Source organism: Brassica napus, chromosome C5, assembly GCF_020379485.1.
Source record: "Brassica napus cultivar Da-Ae chromosome C5, Da-Ae, whole genome shotgun sequence".
Taxonomy (NCBI): Eukaryota; Viridiplantae; Streptophyta; class Magnoliopsida; order Brassicales; family Brassicaceae; genus Brassica; species Brassica napus.
Genome location: NC_063448.1, coordinates 6,303,648 through 6,322,761, shown reverse-complemented (window position 1 = coordinate 6,322,761; position 19,114 = coordinate 6,303,648). Strand labels below are relative to the sequence as shown.

At 37.7% G+C, this 19,114-nt stretch overlaps 1 protein-coding gene and 1 long non-coding RNA gene across 2 annotated transcripts; one reads left to right on the top strand and one right to left on the bottom strand.

Moving 5' to 3' along the window:
* The first annotated feature begins 630 nt into the window (after positions 1-630).
* On the top strand, positions 631-1,514 carry LOC106376073. Its single transcript, XR_007323759.1, has 3 exons — positions 631-766; positions 1,013-1,060; positions 1,163-1,514. It is a non-coding gene; the product is annotated as an uncharacterized LOC106376073 (long non-coding RNA).
* A 12,763-nt stretch (positions 1,515-14,277) lies between these two features.
* On the bottom strand, positions 14,278-15,394 carry LOC111209494. The gene is made up of 5 exons (XM_022709422.1): positions 15,333-15,394; positions 15,125-15,236; positions 14,874-15,037; positions 14,685-14,805; positions 14,278-14,616 (listed from the first exon to the last, which is right to left on the bottom strand). The coding sequence occupies exons 1-5, from the start codon at positions 15,392-15,394 to the stop codon at positions 14,278-14,280; spliced, it is 798 nt and encodes a 265-aa protein (XP_022565143.1).
* Between the last annotated feature and the right edge of the window lie 3,720 nt (positions 15,395-19,114).

The following is a 19,114-nucleotide window of genomic DNA, read 5'->3' as shown; positions in this document are numbered from 1 at the left end:
ATTACTTAAAAAGAAACTAAATTATTAAAAAATTAATATACAAATAAAACTAAAGCAATATTTTGTAGCGTCAAAATAATAAATGAATAAAAAATATATTATGCTAATAAAACAGATTTTAGATTTTAAAGACTTCTTATTCATGAAATATTACAAAATTCAAAATTTGGCTATTACAATTAATATTTTACCGTTAGATATATTAAAATAATATTCTAGATCAATATTCAATTGTTAGTTTTCAACTATTACACGTAAAAAAAATATTATTAAGTACGTTTTTTTAAAAAGGGGTTTTATATTTTAAATAGGTTATTGGAGTACTTTTTCTTTTCGTGAATTTATTCGAGAGGAGATTCCGATCTTTTAAACTAAGATAATTTATGTTCTATACATTATTATATTTTTTTACATAACTCTAAAATCTCAGACTTGATTTTTCATATTTTATTAGTTAATTGTGTTACATATAATAGAAATATTTACTTCAAACTAAAAATATTTAAAAATTTTTTTTAAAAAAATTAGTTATATACAATTTAATATACAAAAATTCACATACAAATAAAAATGATAAATATAATAAATTTAAATATATTCTGATCCGCGTTATTACCTGGGAGTTCTAGGTTTGTGTAGTATTTTTGGTTTATAAAGGTCATGACTACAATTCAACAGGGTATTGGAACGAGCTACTATGGGCAGCTTCGTGTTCTCTCTGGAGGTCAAGCACCTGGTGGGCACACTGCTTTATATGGACCATTCGGTAAGTGTTTAAAATACATTTTTGTGTGTTTCAAAATGATGCTTTACATCTTAGTCATATACTTAATTAAGAAAGCAGAGTAGCAGGATCACCCTTATTTCAAAATATGTGCTCTTTTTAGAAGTTTACATTTGATGTCATAATTTTGTCAATCAGTGTCTCGAGTAATCAAATTTGATGTCACCCTAACTTCAAACTTTTCTATTCACATTCCTCAAAACTTATTCTCTCAGTGTTTGCATGCAGGGTGATCCTGCAAGTTTTCATGCTGCTGTAGCAAAGACATGTTTTGCGGTACGGTAATATTCTCAAAACACCAGACTTTGACTCCCTTTGCATAACAAATTCTTCTGCAGTTTTCTGATTCTAAGTATCTCCACTTTGTTATTCACTCAGCTGAAGAATCAACTCATCACTGCTAGCTATGTTGATGATGAAACATCCATGTAGATGGCTAAGAAATACTTGGATTATGATTCTTGGTGAAGTGACATCTCACAACTTGGATAATTGAGAATGAGGCTCATATCAGCAAGGGGAAAGTGAAGTCTTTCACGCTCTTCCTGTGGTAGCATTCCCTTTTCTTCTGCAGCAGATAATTTATTAGCACAGATTGAATGACTTCAATCTGATGTATTCAAATCATGCAATAATGTGATCAAGAGCTCACATTCACCTTCCACTTTGTAATATTTATTATGTATCTTTTTTTTGGGAATCATAATAAGCAATAATATTTTACAGTACATATGCATTACAATTACAACCAAAAGAAAATTAAAGAAAAACAGTGAGCATATAAAGTTAGCTTAAAAAGGGACCCCATAGAGAAAATACATTTAAAAATATATAGTAAATTATTAAATAAACAAAATAAAATTGGAACAAATTTAAATAGTAAATATATTTAAGACTCAAACAAATATGTATAATTTTAAATAGTAATGACCACTATTAAATTTTTATGTAGTTTATCTGATTTAATTATATTTCCAGTTAAAATGGATTAAACTTCACAACTTATTACTTATAACTTCATTAAACTCATCAGCAATTTTTAAAAACTAATTCTAACTATTAATATAGTTAATTAAACTAAAACAAACATTAAAATGAATAGTCAAATAAACAGAATGTTTTTTTATAGTAAAAAACATGTCGGACGTTCGACAACTGTCTCGCAACGAGCTTCTACCAAGAGATATAAATGTTACTTGCACAGCTCGTGAAGTCCTCTGAAACTGACTAACGTTACGCAATGGCGTCGACGCCGGTTCTGGGGTTGGCAGCAGGAGACTCACGTATATACAAGGACCTGGATCTCCAGACGCATACATTTTCCTGATTGGCTTTTATCAACCATTTCCGTGATCTTATGGATCGATGTCTTGCTAGCGGTAACATCCAGGCACACTACGTGCAAGGAATTCATGAATATTTTCGCAACAACACAATCAATGGCATGCACCATTTACGCGTCTCAGCAGGTGGTTCTTACGCAGATGGTGTAATCATGTTGTGCAGAGGTGAGCGAGCTGTCGGTCATGCCTACATATACATGCTTGGTTGGAGGGAGTCCCCAACTAAATTAGTGATTACGCGTTTAAGCACACACCAATTAACCTAATGTGCCAACAATACCACAATCGAATGGTATGTCATTGTAGCATTTTAGGATCGAATCCACAGAGAACTAGAGACTTATAACACCAAGAATACACAAACCTTCCTAATCTAAGCAAACAAGAAGATAGATGATTTGTAACAAACTAATATCCTAGAAATATAAACAAGTGAATCCATGGGCTAAGGGAATTGATTTCAAGTAACTAAGATCCAATCTAGGTGACAAGCTTTCAATCAAAGTAATCTCTTAAGTCTAAACACAATTCTAGACAAGTCCTATGTCTAGGTAAATGCCCATTTGCTTAGAAATCATTAAACATCAAATGTCTTTGGCTTAATTCAATCAAGCAATCTTTAAGTTCAAGTTCAATAACTATCTAGCAATTTTAACATCAAGTGTCCTTGGCTAATCTCACTAGAGCTTAGTTGAGTTGATTCAAACACTTCATCTAATCATGTCTGATGAGAAGTGTTTAGAAATCAGGTTTAGAGTGATCAAGACTAAACAAGCATTAAAAATACTCAACAAGCAAGTTCATACAAGGATCTAATACAATAACACCATAGATCTTCACTAAGTTACTCTAATCTCCCTAACCCATGAATTCTTAAGGAAACTACTCACTAATCTTCATGAAAACACTTAATCTCATAACAGATTGAAGCATATTCAAGTAGATACAACAGAGAATAAAGATAAACAAGGATTTAAACAAGCAAAACGAAATTAAAACTCAAGAACAGATGATGAACAATGAAGAACACTCAAGAACACCAAGAACAATGGTATTTCAAAGAGAGAGAGTTTTGACAAGTTAAATTATTACAAAGTTAGATTCTGATGTTTCTTGCCCACTCTTTTGATAATAAGAAAGCAAATATTATACAGAAAAGTAGGAAAAATCGTGCAAAGGAAAGGTGGGTGGAAGATAGTGGGAAGTTGGTTGATCCCATCAACTTTCAAGTGGTCCCCGGCAAGGATTGATACACCTATAGTAAATCGATCATAACTTGTCCAATACAGCTTCAAATGACTTGAAACCACTTCCATTGGAAAGCTAACTCAATTTCCAGTGTCTCCACAAATTTTGAGCTTCAGAAGAGATTTTTAAGGCTTTCATCCGTGTTCATCTTTCACTCTCCGGATTCGGGAGCGACCTCGCTGTGTCGCTGTGAGAGGTCGCTCCGGATTCGTTGTCTCCGGGTGATCAATACGCGAGCGACTCTTCCCTGTCGCTCTAGTAAGGTCGCTCCAGTAGGGTGATCAGAGCGACTTGGTGGTGTCGCTCCGGACTGGTCGCTCCCATGCCTTGCTCGCCCAATGACCACTCTAAACACTCCTTTTTGAGCTCCAAATGCCTCTGAAAATCCCACCAATGGTCCTCTAACTCATCCATGGTGCTCTCCAACACCTGATATGTACAAATGCAATGATATGCAACCTAAATGTGCCTAAATGATGCTCTAAATGACCAAACCATGCAAGAATAAGAAGTTAAAAACATGTAAATTCACAAGATATCAACTCCCCCACACTAGTCCTTTACTTGTCCTCAAGTAAACTTTCAAGTCCTAAGAAGGAAGAAGTTTGAAAAAGGGAGCTCATAGCCAAAAGACACACATCCTAGCTCTTCTACAACATTCCAAATGATCATAGCAAACAATCATTGGTCATTCTTTTATCAGTCTAGCTTCTCAATGCCTATCAACCTCTTTTTATTTCTTTATACAAAGTGCAATGCTCATCAATCAACAAGTAACTTCAACCAATTCTCACATTCATTCACACACACACACAAGGTGGATTCTCACAAATGGGCACATGATCTCAATCACTTGGCTTGGTAGATTAATGGTCTTTTATGAATAAAAAGAAAGGTTCAAATACAATCTTTTTAATGGTGGCAATCACTCAAGAACAAGGAGCATGATCATTATGCAAAATTTATCTAAGACTAGGAGCAATTCATGCATACATAGCTCATTCTCATCATTCTACTCTTCTTCCTAAGTGATTACAAATTCTACCCATCTTTTATATTTCAAAACCCAAGTATATACACTTCACTCACATTTCTCACCAAGTGAACTCTCTCTTTTTTTTTTTTACATGATCAACCAACTAAGAACTTGACACTCTTTTTCTTTCCCCATTATGATTTTTCATTCTTTTTTTTTTTTTTTTTTTTTTTTTACTTTGGGGAATTCTAATTGACACACTTAAGAGTTTTTCTTCTTTTATTTTCTTGGTTCCTATTGGTTTTCTTTTCTTATTGACACTCTTTGATCTTTTTCTCTTCTCTCAAACCCAAGATATAACAACTTAAAAACACACAAACTCACTCACCATCCTAGATGCTAGTTCAAATGAGGATCTTATGCTAGCAATAGATGAGAACAAACATATGTCGCTCCCAATACTCTCAAGATTTTGCACATGACAAGCTATCAATAAGAGACCTCACTCAACAAATCAATATTGGTTTCAAAGAATGGCAAGGGTTTAAGGGTAGGGGAGTGCCATTTGGGTTAATCAAAGGATAATAAATGGAATAAGATAACCCAAATGTGTATGAAATCCATGATCAAGTATGCAAGTGCCCATATGCAAGAGAGATTAAATTCATTATGCCCAAGTTCAGTTTGTAATTGGTTTCAAGAACAATGTCAATATCATATGAGCAACATGTTTCAAAAAGAGTTTTCAAGGCTCGAGAGATGCTTGTAGATATGTTCTTTTCATGGCAATTTCAATCATGGCTCCCTATGCATAATTCAAAACTCACATTTTTTTTTTTTTTTTTTTTTTTTAGAAATCACAAAAAAATCCAAAATGCAAATCATTAAAATCCACACAGATGCAAAGTGCTAGATATGTCAAATGCAAATCATCCAAATAAAAACAAGCAAAATGATCAGTTTTTATAGTACCCCCACCACACTCGAATCACACAGTCTCTTGTGTGACTTTGAATTTGGAGTGGTTTACATGATAAGTAAAATAAAAATTACTAGAGATGTGGAGAGATTTTAAACCGGATTAGAGTACTTACCTTGTGACTGTAGCGACTTGAGCATGTCACTATGGATATGTCGCTATGAGCATGTCTCCACATCACTTGTGTTTCTTTCCTAGCCTCTTTTGAATCCTTTCCTTTTCCTGAGCACCTTCCAAACTGAAATGACACACAATTCACACAAACAAACACACAAACAAGGATAGTTCACACAATTTATTAAAAACATTCACACATATATACAAAGGATACTCTTGAGATTTCCTCCCAAGTGAGCTTGTTTTAAGTCTCTAGCTTGACTTTGTGTGCTTGCTAATCATAAGTATCAAAAGGTTGAGCCAATGCACCTTTGGTCCTTCTCCTCCAAGAACAAGGAACCAAGTATGCAAAGGAGCACACTACTGTCCATAGAAAATAGACAGATTTTTCCTCAAAGAGCTTCACTAAAGATATGACATGAGTTATGAAATGCTCCTTGAGGTTCAGATGATCATGAGAATCAAAAGCATTAGGTGGAAACACAAAATCAACTACATGTTCAAATGAGGTTTTAACAAAGTAGTCAACTCTATCTCCATCAATCAAATAATACACAATGTTCACATTCTCATGATAGTTTTCAGCATGGGGGTTTTCTATCTCAAGCAAGAGCTTATCCACATCAAGTTCATCCCCTAAATCAGGAAGTTCAAGAAGAGGTCTAGGTTCATCAAGAATGAAAAACTCAGATTCAAGATCAAATGAAGCACATAGATAGCTCTTGTCAAAACAAACTTCAATATGATCTCTAACAAGCTTTTCTATTCTCAACTCATCTAGTTTCTTAGTTTCACATATCAGATCAAGACATTCATTCATGAGCACAAGAGAATTAAGACCAGAGATATTATTCTCACCACAAGGCAAGCATATTTCCTCGAGTTGAAGTTTTAAAGTGGAAATTTCTATACCTTCCAGTTGGAGTGGTGGAGCCCAATACATTACCTCATTAAGGGCACAAGCAGCATCTAACTCATACTGGGTAACCTCCCTTTCTTCAAACTCTGCTCGGTCCCTAATGAGGTGTATCCGGATAAGTTGTGCTAGGTTTCTCTTTGTCTTGTCCCGATTCTCTTTCATTCTCTGAAGCCGATGCAACTCATCCCTTTGGTCTGGTGTGAGTATGCGTATATCAAAGGGTGGTGGCTCCACAAACACATAGGGCTCATCTTCAATGTGATCTTCAAATGTGTCATCCTCTTCTTGTGGCTTCTCAAAGTAGCTTGAAGCCATCACTACAAAAGAGAAAATCTAGAATAAAAGATTAGTAGCTATACAAAAGCAAAACAAAACATAAGAAAATAAAGCTTAGTCTCAAGAAAGATTGAAATCCTAATGATAAATCCACTAGTTCCCCGGCAACGGCGCCAAATTGATTACGCGTTTAAGCACACACCAATTAACCTAATGTGCCAACAATACCACAATCGAATGGTATGTCATTGTAGCATTTTAGGATCGAATCCACAGAGAACTAGAGACTTATAACACCAAGAATACACAAACCTTCCTAATCTAAGCAAACAAGAAGATAGATGATTTGTAACAAACTAATATCCTAGAAATATAAACAAGTGAATCCATGGGCTAAGGGAATTGATTTCAAGTAACTAAGATCCAATCTAGGTGACAAGCTTTCAATCAAAGTAATCTCTTAAGTCTAAACACAATTCTAGACAAGTCCTATGTCTAGGTAAATGCCCATTTGCTTAGAAATCATTAAACATCAAATGTCTTTGGCTTAATTCAATCAAGCAATCTTTAAGTTCAAGTTCAATAACTATCTAGCAATTTTAACATCAAGTGTCCTTGGCTAATCTCACTAGAGCTTAGTTGAGTTGATTCAAACACTTCATCTAATCATGTCTGATGAGAAGTGTTTAGAAATCAGGTTTAGAGTGATCAAGACTAAACAAGCATTAAAAATACTCAACAAGCAAGTTCATACAAGGATCTAATACAATAACACCATAGATCTTCACTAAGTTACTCTAATCTCCCTAACCCATGAATTCTTAGGGAAACTACTCACTAATCTTCATGAAAACACTTAATCTCATAACAGATTGAAGCATATTCAAGTAGATACAACAGAGAATAAAGATAAACAAGGATTTAAACAAGCAAAACGAAATTAAAACTCAAGAACAGATGATGAACAATGAAGAACACTCAAGAACACCAAGAACAATGGTATTTCAAAGAGAGAGAGTTTTGACAAGTTAAATTATTACAAAGTTAGATTCTGATGTTTCTTGCCCACTCTTTTGATAATAAGAAAGCAAATATTATACAGAAAAGTAGGAAAAATCGTGCAAAGGAAAGGTGGGTGGAAGATAGTGGGAAGTTGGTTGATCCCATCAACTTTCAAGTGGTCCCCGGCAAGGATTGATACACCTATAGTAAATCGATCATAACTTGTCCAATACAGCTTCAAATGACTTGAAACCACTTCCATTGGAAAGCTAACTCAATTTCCAGTGTCTCCACAAATTTTGAGCTTCAGAAGAGATTTTTAAGGCTTTCATCCGTGTTCATCTTTCACTCTCCGGATTCGGGAGCGACCTCGCTGTGTCGCTGTGAGAGGTCGCTCCGGATTCGTTGTCTCCGGGTGATCAATACGCGAGCGACTCTTCCCTGTCGCTCTAGTAAGGTCGCTCCAGTAGGGTGATCAGAGCGACTTGGTGGTGTCGCTCCGGACTGGTCGCTCCCATGCCTTGCTCGCCCAATGACCACTCTAAACACTCCTTTTTGAGCTCCAAATGCCTCTGAAAATCCCACCAATGGTCCTCTAACTCATCCATGGTGCTCTCCAACACCTGATATGTACAAATGCAATGATATGCAACCTAAATGTTCCTAAATGATGCTCTAAATGACCAAACCATGCAAGAATAAGAAGTTAAAAACATGTAAATTCACAAGATATCAATTAGACGAATGCTGGAGGCGAATTAAAACTTCGCTTCATGGTATTGTTGTTGCGAGACTCCCGGTTTACATGACGACATACCAAGAAACAAGAGCTGCTATTACTAGCCTTTGCCAAAGGAACCTGCGGAAGCTCGAGCCACCGGAAAGATGCCATGTCAATGACATGGACAATTACTGCGAGCTTTGCTTATGCTACAAGTAAATCAAGCAGTTCATTGCTATCCTTTGAGATCACATTAGTGTTTTGCAGTTCGTTGTTATATCGAATCGTATTCCATACAAAATCCATGGTAATCGCAGGAAAATTTGATTTCCGGTTTTGGCTGGAAGTTTGATTTTTGTGGTGGAAAAATTGATTTCGTGGTTTTGACTGAAAATTTTGATTTTCTCGGCTTTGGCCAAAATATTCGATTTTGTGGTTCTGGCGGAAAAAAGAATTTGTTGTTTTAGCGGGCTGGAAATTTTGTGTTTACGATTTTGGCGGGAAGATTCAAGTTCACGGCTTTGGCAAAAAATTTAATTTTGTGATTTTGGCGAAAACTTTTGCTCTTGCGGTTGTGACGGGAAAAAACAATTTTTTTTTATTTTGGCAGTAAATTTCAATTTTTTTTATTTTATCGAGAAAATACAATTTGCGGTTTTAGAGGAAAAATCTAATTTGCTGTTTTAGATGGAAATCCGATTTGCGGTTTAGAGGAAAAATTTAATTTTACGGGTTTGCCGAAAAAATCGACTTTGCGTTTTTTGAAAAAAAACAACTAAAACCTCATTTTCCATAATCAATCTTTAAATATTTTTATAATATTTTTAAAAAGTGTTTTTTCTTCCAAATAGTCATATATTAAAAATAAATATTAAAAACAGAAGATCATATATCATTTTAAATTGGTCAAAACAAGTTTAAATGAGTCAATGTAATATTTGAGGGTCTAAATGAAAAATTCTAATAGATTTTTTTAAAATTAATCTAACGGCATAGCTTTTGAATGGAGTGAGTCTTAATTTTTTTTTTTGACAACATGGGATGTGTCTTAAATGGGGTGGGTTTTCCCATTTTAACATTCATATACTCCAATGTAAAGAACATTACCATTAGATTATTTTGGTTTGACATTAGAAGTTCGGTAGCTCATATAAATCTAACACCATGTTATGTTGTTAAAGGTTTCAGACATTAGTAAATTAATAAAAATGTAGCAATCAATAATGTGAACTTATTATAGTATATATTGTAATCAGTCTAAGTATAAAAATATATTTATATTCAGATACAAATTATAAAGTAATTTAAATTTAATTAAAATATATGGAAAATAACCCGGGCGTAGCCCGGAAAAATTTCTAGCTTATGAACCTCGCGAAGAGAATCAACAAACTCGGCTGCTCCTCCATGAAAGCGATTCAACTCGGGGAGAGGCGCGAGATCGAGAGGGCAACGCGGAACCTGTCCATACACTACTCTGAATGGACTGAAACCGGACGACCGATTGGTAGCATGATTGTGCGCGAACTCAGCCTGGCATAGGCGATTATCCCATGACTTGATGTTATCACCAACCAGCGAACGAAGCATGTTGCCGAGAGACCTGTTGACGACCTCTGTCTGGCCATCGGATTGAGGGTGATACGCAGTACTCATATCCAAGCTTGTGCCCAACATCTTCCACAGAGAACGCCAGAAATGACTTAGGAAGCGAGTGTTTCTGTCTGATACAATCGAAGTAGGAAGACCATGGAGACGGTAAATCTCAGCAAAAAAAAGTTGTGCGACTTTGACAGCATCTGTAGTACGCTTACAAGGGATGAAGTGGACCATCTTGGAGAAACGGTCGACGACGACAAAGATGGAGTCATTACCTTTCTGAGTTCGCGGCAAACCTAGAACAAAGTCCATACTGAGATCAGTCCAGGGCTGTGTTGGTATTGGAAGAGGGAGGTACAGCCCGGCGTTTGTAGCTTGCCCCTTCGCGAGCTGACATGCTCTGCACCTCTCAACGTATCTCTCGACATCCCTACGGAGACTCGGCCAGTAGTACGCAGAGGTCACTAACTGGAGGGTTCTATCACGACCCACATGACCCTCCTTGTGCAAGTCCTCAATGATCTTCAGTCGCAAGCTACACGACGGGAGGCAGAGTTGCGATCCTCGGAACAGAAACCCATCAACTATCGTGAACTCGTTGTTAGCGCCAGCCTGCACATCGGCCCATAACTTCCCAAAGTACGGATCAGTGGCGTACAGGTCAGCAAAAGAGGCAAAGCCTGCTACTGAGGTGTGCAACGTCGTGAGCAAGGTATGTCGCCTACTAAGGGCATCAGCGACGCGATTCAGCTTTCCTGCCTTGTGGCGAATCGTGAAAGTGAATTGCTGTAAGTATGCGATCCAGTTGGCGTGCCTCGCTGATACTTTAACTTGGCTATCCAAGTGTTTGAGAGCATCATGGTCAGTAAAGATGATGAAGTCGCGGTGAATCAAATAATGACGCCAATGACGAATAGCTTGTACCACTGCGTAGAACTCCACATCATAAGTACTATATCTGCCGCGAGCCCCAGAGAGTTTCTCACTATAGTAAGCGAAAGGCCTAGAGTTTTGGCTAAGAACTGCTCTAATCCCTAGCTTGGAGGCGTCACAGTGGAGCTCAAATGTCACCGCGAAGTCTGGGAGGACCAGAACATGAGCCGTAGTAAGGCGTTCTTTGATGAGTTCGAAAGCCGCATTTGCCTCCTTTGTCCACGCAAAAACGGTACCCCTCATGCAGTCTGTTAGAGGCGCCGTAATGGAACTGAAGTTGGCGACAAACCGTCTGTAGAAGGAAGCGAGACCATGGAAACTACGAACCTCCGAGATTGTTTTAGGTGCAGGCCATGATCGTATTGCCTCCACTTTGCTCTCATCCATCGACAACCCTTCTGTCGATACAACATAACCAAGAAAAAGGACGCGCCTCACGCCCCACTCACATTCCTGTCTTGCGACAAAAAGTGTCTCTCTACGAAGCACCGCAAGCACTTGTTGCAGATGGGCAATGTGTTCCTCGAGCGAGCTGCTAAAGATTAGAATGTCATCGAAGTAGACGACTACAAAACGACCAATGAACGGACGCAACGCCTGATTCATGATTCGCATGAAGGTACTTGGCGCATTGGACAATCCAAAAGGCATTACTAGCCACTCAAAAAGTCCCTCACGAGTCTTGAAGGCAGTCTTCCACTCATCGCCAGGTCGGATACGAATCTGATGGTAACCACTCTTAAGATCCAGTTTGGAGAAGATTGTCGCAGAGCCAATCTGATCCAGCAAATCGTCAAGCCGTGGGATCGGAAATCTGTACCTCACTGTAATCTTGTTGATGGCTCTACTGTCGACGCACATGAGCCATGACCCATCCTTTTTAGGAATTAGTAAGGCAGGTACTGCACATGGGCTAAGAATTTCGCGAACATGACCCTTAGCCAGCAACTCTTCCACCTGCTTGCGTAACTCCTCGTGCTCTTGGGGACTCATGCGGTAGTGAGGACGATTGGGCAGTGTGGCTCCTGGCACCAAATCAATGTGATGCTGGATATCCCTGAGAGGCGGGAGGCCTAATGGTAGCTCTGTGGGAAACACATCGTTGAATTCCGTCAAGAGTTTCGTGATCGCTGGGTCAACAATGTGGGACGCTGGTTCTGCCTTCGGCACTGTGAGCAAAGCATACATGACTTGTTCCTGACGCAACTCCTCTGCAAAGGATGCATAAGAGCAGAACAAAACCGAATTACTCGATCCCGTTCCTTCACGTAACTGAGATGGAACAGTTGAGTCATGAATGGCGGGTATGACATGGCTTTCGTGAGTAGGCAGAAGAACAATGCGGCATTTTTCGAAGAAGAAACTGTATTCGTTGGTGCGGCCGTTATGCATCACTTCAGGATCGTATTGCCATGGGCGACCCAGAAGTATATGACTGACATCCATAGGGACAACATCGCAGTATATTTTGTCCTTGTAGTATTCTCCAATCGACAAAGAAACTAACACGCGGTGGACGACTCGAATGTCAATGCCCTCTTGCAGCCATACCAACTTATACGGAGCAGGGTGATTTGAACGGCGCAGACCGAGTTTTAGAACCGCGCTTTCTGAGATCACATTCCTGCAGCTTCCCGAGTCTATGACAAAGCTACACACTCTGCCGTTGATGGTGCAGGTAGACGAGAAGATGTTGTTACGCAACCACGGTTGATCATCATGTCGTATTGGTGCCAAACAAATACGCCTTAGCATCAGTAATGTGCCTTTATCCCCGGTATTGTGATCATCCAATATTTCCTCAATCCCCTCGTCGTCATCCTCGTCATGATCCTCGTCCCACTTGGTTTCTTCAGCCAGGAGACCACGATGATTAGCATTGGGACAGGCGGTTTGTCTGTGACCTAGCTCCCCACAAGTATAACACCGCATTGCGTTCGGTCTCGTTGAGCGACGCAGGTCCTCTGTAACGCCAGGCGTCTTGCCAAATGGTTCTCCTTTCCCGGCTCCGGCATCAGTTGCGCTTTTAGGTAAAGAAGCCTGTTGATTTCCGTCCGTAGCACCCGTGACTTGACGAGCACGCATTGAGGAGTTCCATGTCGAAGTGTTCGACTTAAACTGAGCCTCGAAGGCAACAACTCGACGGTGAGCCTCTGCCACCGTGAGAGGATCAAATTGCGACATTGAGTTTTGAATTTGGGAACGCAAGCCACCAATAAATCTCGAGACAAGTTAAGTCTCACTGTCTAGTATCTCGTTACGGGTTAATAGTAACGAAAATTCCTCAGCATAATCATCCACAGATCGCGCTCCCCGGCGAATGTTTTGTAACCGAGTGAACATAGTTCTCTCAAAGTTGTAGGGGAGAAACGATTTCCGCATCACTTTCTCAAGTTTTTCCCATGAATCGACGTTACTCTTCCCCAAACGAGCTCTGGTTGCTTTCAGTTGAAGCCACCACGAAGCAGCTTTCCCCCGAAACTTTGTTGCCACCAGTGCTACTTTGCGCGCTTCAGGAACACGCTTGAATTCCAACATCTCCTGCACCGCCACGAGCCAATCAAGCAGCTCTTCCCCACGAACACCACCGTGAAACTCAGGTAGTTCCACCTTAAAGCCCAACTCCCAACTCCGATCATCACGATCTCGAATACAGGGACGCGCCCTATTCCTTTGGTGATCCTCACCCGCAAACGGGTTATCTTCTTCATCAGACAATCCATCATCCGACTGTTGTCTCTCTCTGTTGCGATCCCAATCCCGGTCATGTATCGTCTCTGTAAGTTCACGAAACGAAGTTTGGATCGTATCCAACAGATTCTCGTGCATCATCATGATAGTTCTTCTGAACTCCTCCCAATCATTCATCGGTTGCTCCGCTTGCGTACGCCTTGGTCCCATTGAATGATTTGAAACGATTGTAGAGAAAAAAAAATTTCTAGTGCCCGGAACGTCTTTGCTCTGATACCAAACTGGCGCAGCACAAGTACTCAAAGGGAGTTTGTTTAGTCTGAGAATGCCCAAACCTCTCTTTGCTTTCCTGTTGTCGTTGATTCGATGTTTGAATGCCGAAAACAAGAGAAATAAGAACTGTAAAAATCTCTGAATAATTCAATCAAAAGGTGAGTTTTTACATGACGCTAGATTGCTTTATATAATAAAAACGAAGACCGACTCTTCTTGGACTTATCCTAATCCTATGAATATTAACTAACTTGTAAAAGATCTCCTAAGATAAAGACAAATCCTAATGACTCGACAGAAAGAGTGACTATCGGTTTAACACATAACCGAACGTAAACCAAGGGATGCGCTGCATCACCATTACTTAAACTGCAGCAACACACAATCACTGCATAAGAGGATAGGCTGAGGCTTTATTAGCCACTCTTGGAACGCTTTGCTTCAAGTGATTCAAAACTCTCAGAGGATTTTCTGACCCTATCACCAGCGGAATGCTCAAAGCTTGTAGAAGGACCAGGTTCATCACCTACACCCTTCAAAACATCATCGGACACTGCTGGAGTAGTGCCTTCTTCCAAGTGTGCTATAGCAAGTGGAGCTTCTGGTGGAAGTATCTTTGTGACAGTTATGGTTTGAGTCTTGCCTGTTAGGTTATGATCTGAGATTTTGACAATGAACTTGTGCGTGTGCCCTATCGTATCAAGTAAAGCTTGCAGTACCGGCACGAGATGGTTAGCTCCTAATTCCTCATTTGACTAACATTCAATAAATTAATTTTTAGTTAGACCAATATGGGGCTCAACATAGACAGACTTGAAATTACCTCAAAATATTTGGCAACCAATTCGGATGCATGCTTCCCAGTCAACTCTTTACCAGCATCACCAAGAATGACAAAAACTGCTTGTTCACTCTTATCATAAACAGCAATCTTCGTGAGATATCTGCAATGAAATATGATTAGTTATTATTTCTTACAAAAAGTAGATAAAACACTGTCTAAAATACTTACTGAGGAACGCCTGTAACCTCCCTTTTCACACACTTCTTATTGTTGCAAATTAGTGAAGTAGACCCTTTGATTGTGTTACTATTACACCCACCACAAGAAATATAATACCAAGAAGAACTCTGGACAATATCATCTATAGTTGTTGTGCACTCAAACCAAGCAACCTGCAAAATTGAGAAAAATAAACTTCATAAATACCCAACATGTCACAATGAATGATAAAACAGATCAACTTTGAATCAACTTTGAACCTTAGCAGTCTCCTGCTTGATGTAAGAGTATAGTTCCTCTAGTGTTACTGGCTCACGCTTAGTGACAACCTCTGCCGTAATCTTATTAGCAATGTCCAAGTTAGAGCTCAGCCTGAGGAAATTGAGGAACACAAAATATGTTAGAGAGTCACATGAAATGACAAAGCAGAAGCTGTATGAAAAATGATCTGACTACGGAAATGCCTACCATGCAAGATAATCCTTGGTAGGCTGGACATCAGTATCCATAAACACTCTAGATGATGCCATAGAAGCAAGAGCAAGGGTTCCTGATCATAACAAATAAATTGATTACCAACAAAAAAAAATTAAAGAAAGAAAGCTATAGACTTGCAACGATTATTTCATTGATATTATCACATATTGTATTGAAATATGTTGCCTTAAATTAGTGAACCAATATATAATTCCGATATTATCTGAATATTTTCAAAAAATCAAATTTGAAAATTAGTTATATATAATTTAATATACAAAAATTCACATACAAATAAAAATGATAAATTTAACAAATATAAATATATTATTCTCGCGTAGCCCGGAGTTTTCTCCTATATTGTAATTTTATTTAGTTTATTATGGAGTTTGGATTTGACTAAAAATTTTATACTTAGACTAAATTATTAAAAAAGTTGCAATTATTTGTATTGATTTTGTTGACTAAATTTTAAAATTATTAAAATTTATCTGTTTTTCTTTCAATATCAAAATACATATAAGTTGGTAACCAAACTGAATTAAAAAAAATTAGTTCAAATTAAACTATTATTTTATCTTGTTTATTTGAATTTTGTGAAAATATGGTCAAAATTAGCATATAATTCGAACATTTTTTAACGTTAAAATCAACCAATATATATTTTAAAATTTTTATATTGATTATTTATTATTTGGTGATAAGAAAATCTATATGAATTTGTTATTAAGTGTTAAAGCAGTGAAGAAATGAAGAACAATTGAAATCTAAAAGTGATGTACATTAAAAGAAGGGAGAATTGCCAAGTGTGACTCAAAACTTGGAGTCAAACCCAAAACAATACCCCAATTTGGGTCAAAGGCAAAAGTAACCTAAAAGGCTATTGAAATTACAACTATCCCCTTGTGACCAAACAAAAAAACTGAATTTTTTTTACGTTTCTACCCCTCGCAAGTCGTCTGTTTAGACGACTTGAAAATAAGTCGTCCAGACGACTTAACTGAAAGTCGTCTGTTTAGACGACTTGAAAATAAGTCGTCCAGACGACTTAACTGAAAGTCGTCTGGACAGTTAGTCTTAAACATAATTTAAAAATTTTGTAAAAAATATTTTGATAAGTGAAAAATGGGAATTATGTAATTAACATATGTCTTAGGAGGTATAAATTAAGATATAACAAATTTCAATTGTTTTCAGCATAGATGAGTGAAAGTAATGAGTCATGATATTCTTTAGTTTATGTTTCATCAACATATGTTGTAGTATTGTATGTGTTCTTAGGGTTAGATTTTGGAAAGCATTAAAACCGTTTTTGAAAATTTTTAAAATTACTTATGCGTGTTCATTTCTGTGTATAGTAAACACTATTTAAGTATAATTTGATTTTATAACGTGGTTAGTTAGTTAATCTAGTCATTTTAGTTTAGGGGTTCATTTTAGGGTCTAGGACGACTTAATATTTTGTCGTCTGAAAACAAACGACTAAATATTAAGTCGTCTGTTGTACATTATCAGCCATAATAAGTCGTCTTAACCGGACCAAACCTTAAAGTTTACCAATGTACTTTTAAAGCTAACCGGATTATTTACCCAATATATAAGGTGATTTTTTTTTTTGTTTCATTTTTCGCGAAATTCAGAAACCCTAACAGTTCTCTCTCAAAGGCGATTTCGAATTCCCACAATTTCCGAACAAACCATCGTTCTCAACGTCGGCTATCTATCTCACTTCATTCTCACCGTTGTCGCCGCAGCTTCTTCTAACCCTAGCGCCGCCGATTCCTCTAAACCCTAGCGCCGCCGATTCCTCTAAACCCTAGCGCCGCCGATTCCTCTAAACCCTAGCGCCGCCGATTCCTCTAAACCCTAGCGCCGCCGCTTCCACTATTTCCGAACAAACCGTCGCCCTCGCCACCGTGGTCACCAACGTTCTCACCGCCGCTTCCTCTAAACACTAGCGCCGCCGCTTCTTCTAAACCTTAGCGCCGCCGCTTCTTCTCTGTAAACCTTAGCGCCGTTTCTCTGTAAACTCTAACGCCGCTAAGTCATCAATCTCGAGGAAAAGATGAACATAAAACGTTGTCTCTATCAATTTACTCATTCTCACCGTTTCACGTTTATTTTTTCAGATCTATAACCGCAATGGCGAGTACTCCAACTCCTTCTGCGACTGGAAGACTTGTAAGTAATTTAAGTCGTCTGGAAAGTCTTCCAACTGGACGACTTAGTAGATGACTTAAATATAAGTCGTCCATTTGGAAGACTTTCCAGACGACTTAATTATAAGTCGTCTACTAAGTCGTCTGGACTTATATTGTTGTCTTTGATTATTTTGCAGACAAAAAGGATGGATATTCCAAAACTCCCCCGTAGGTTATACACATCAGGGGAAGAGCCAGAAGCCCATAATAGCATTTCGTATCATACGGATAACAACAAGTTGCATACTGCTCTTAGGAAAGCTCTTACTGATGACGAATTTGAAGAGCTCAAGGAGTCGAGTTTGGGAGTTTTCATCAAGTTCAAGGAGCAGGGATTTGGTTGGGCTTCAAGGCTGGTTCACTACATGCTCAGTTTCAAATCAATATGACATGCTCAAGGGGAAACCAATAATTAGAACATATCACCAACATAACGCAAGAAAAATAATTAGCAAATCAATATTTAGTGTAGATAATATCATAAATAATTAGTTTGATCAACAAAAGGGTATAAACGTAAATTAGCAAAGTTCATGTATTCCATGTCCATTTTTTAACATTGAATAACACACATTACATCATCATATTATCTCTAACTTTATTACATATGATGATCAAACTACTGGCAACATCTGCGATATTTGATGAATAGCTCCACAGATGATGATTCCACGATGAAGCTCTCCCCAAAATACTTGGATCGGCGGACAGTTCTTCATGTATGGCATTCTCGATGGACATGCTCTCTCCGTAGCAGACAAACACAACGAACATTTTTGCATACAGTACTCTGGAACCTCCGATAAGCTTTGCATCAAGTATATATTTTTAACAGGTTTTTTAAATCGCAACCAAACCGACTTGGATCCAATATAAATCGATCCGGGAACCAAACCGGAAAAACTAAAAGTACCTACTGAGTCCAAAATTTTCTAGACCTAAAAGACCCGGATTCGACAAGAACCGATCTGAACCCGACTTGAGGTATGGATGCACATGTTTACAATCAGTTAGATAATTAAAATCAAAATGTCTAACGTAACAAAATTTTAAACAGTAATTTGAAATTTAGTCTACAAAATTGACTTATTTCTAAGGTATTAGTATTACCTCTAAATAATAATTTGACTTATTTCTAAAGAATTAGTATTACCTCTAAATAATAATATAAATTTGTCATAGATTACAGGATTTTTTAATACAAACGAGTTCGGTTTTGTTATTTTTACCTAACTGGAGAAAGCTAAACTTCAAAATTATTTTGTTAAAAATAACAGATAACTAAAAAGATCGGAACCCATTAATAAAATATAATCCGCGCGTTGACTAGTAGCACATTGCGTTCTTCACTGTCAAAAATTTTGTATTTAAAAGTGAGATTCAATTTTATATGAGAGAAAATGGATTGGGAATGATGAAGAATTGATCGATTTGAGATAAGAACGAAAATTCGTAAGGGTTGAAGAGTTTTTTTTTATTTTGATTTTGATGGAGATTTAAAATCTGGTTTTTTTTAAGGTTGTGAATCCAGATGAAGTAAATAAAAACAGATAATATGGAAGGGATTAGATG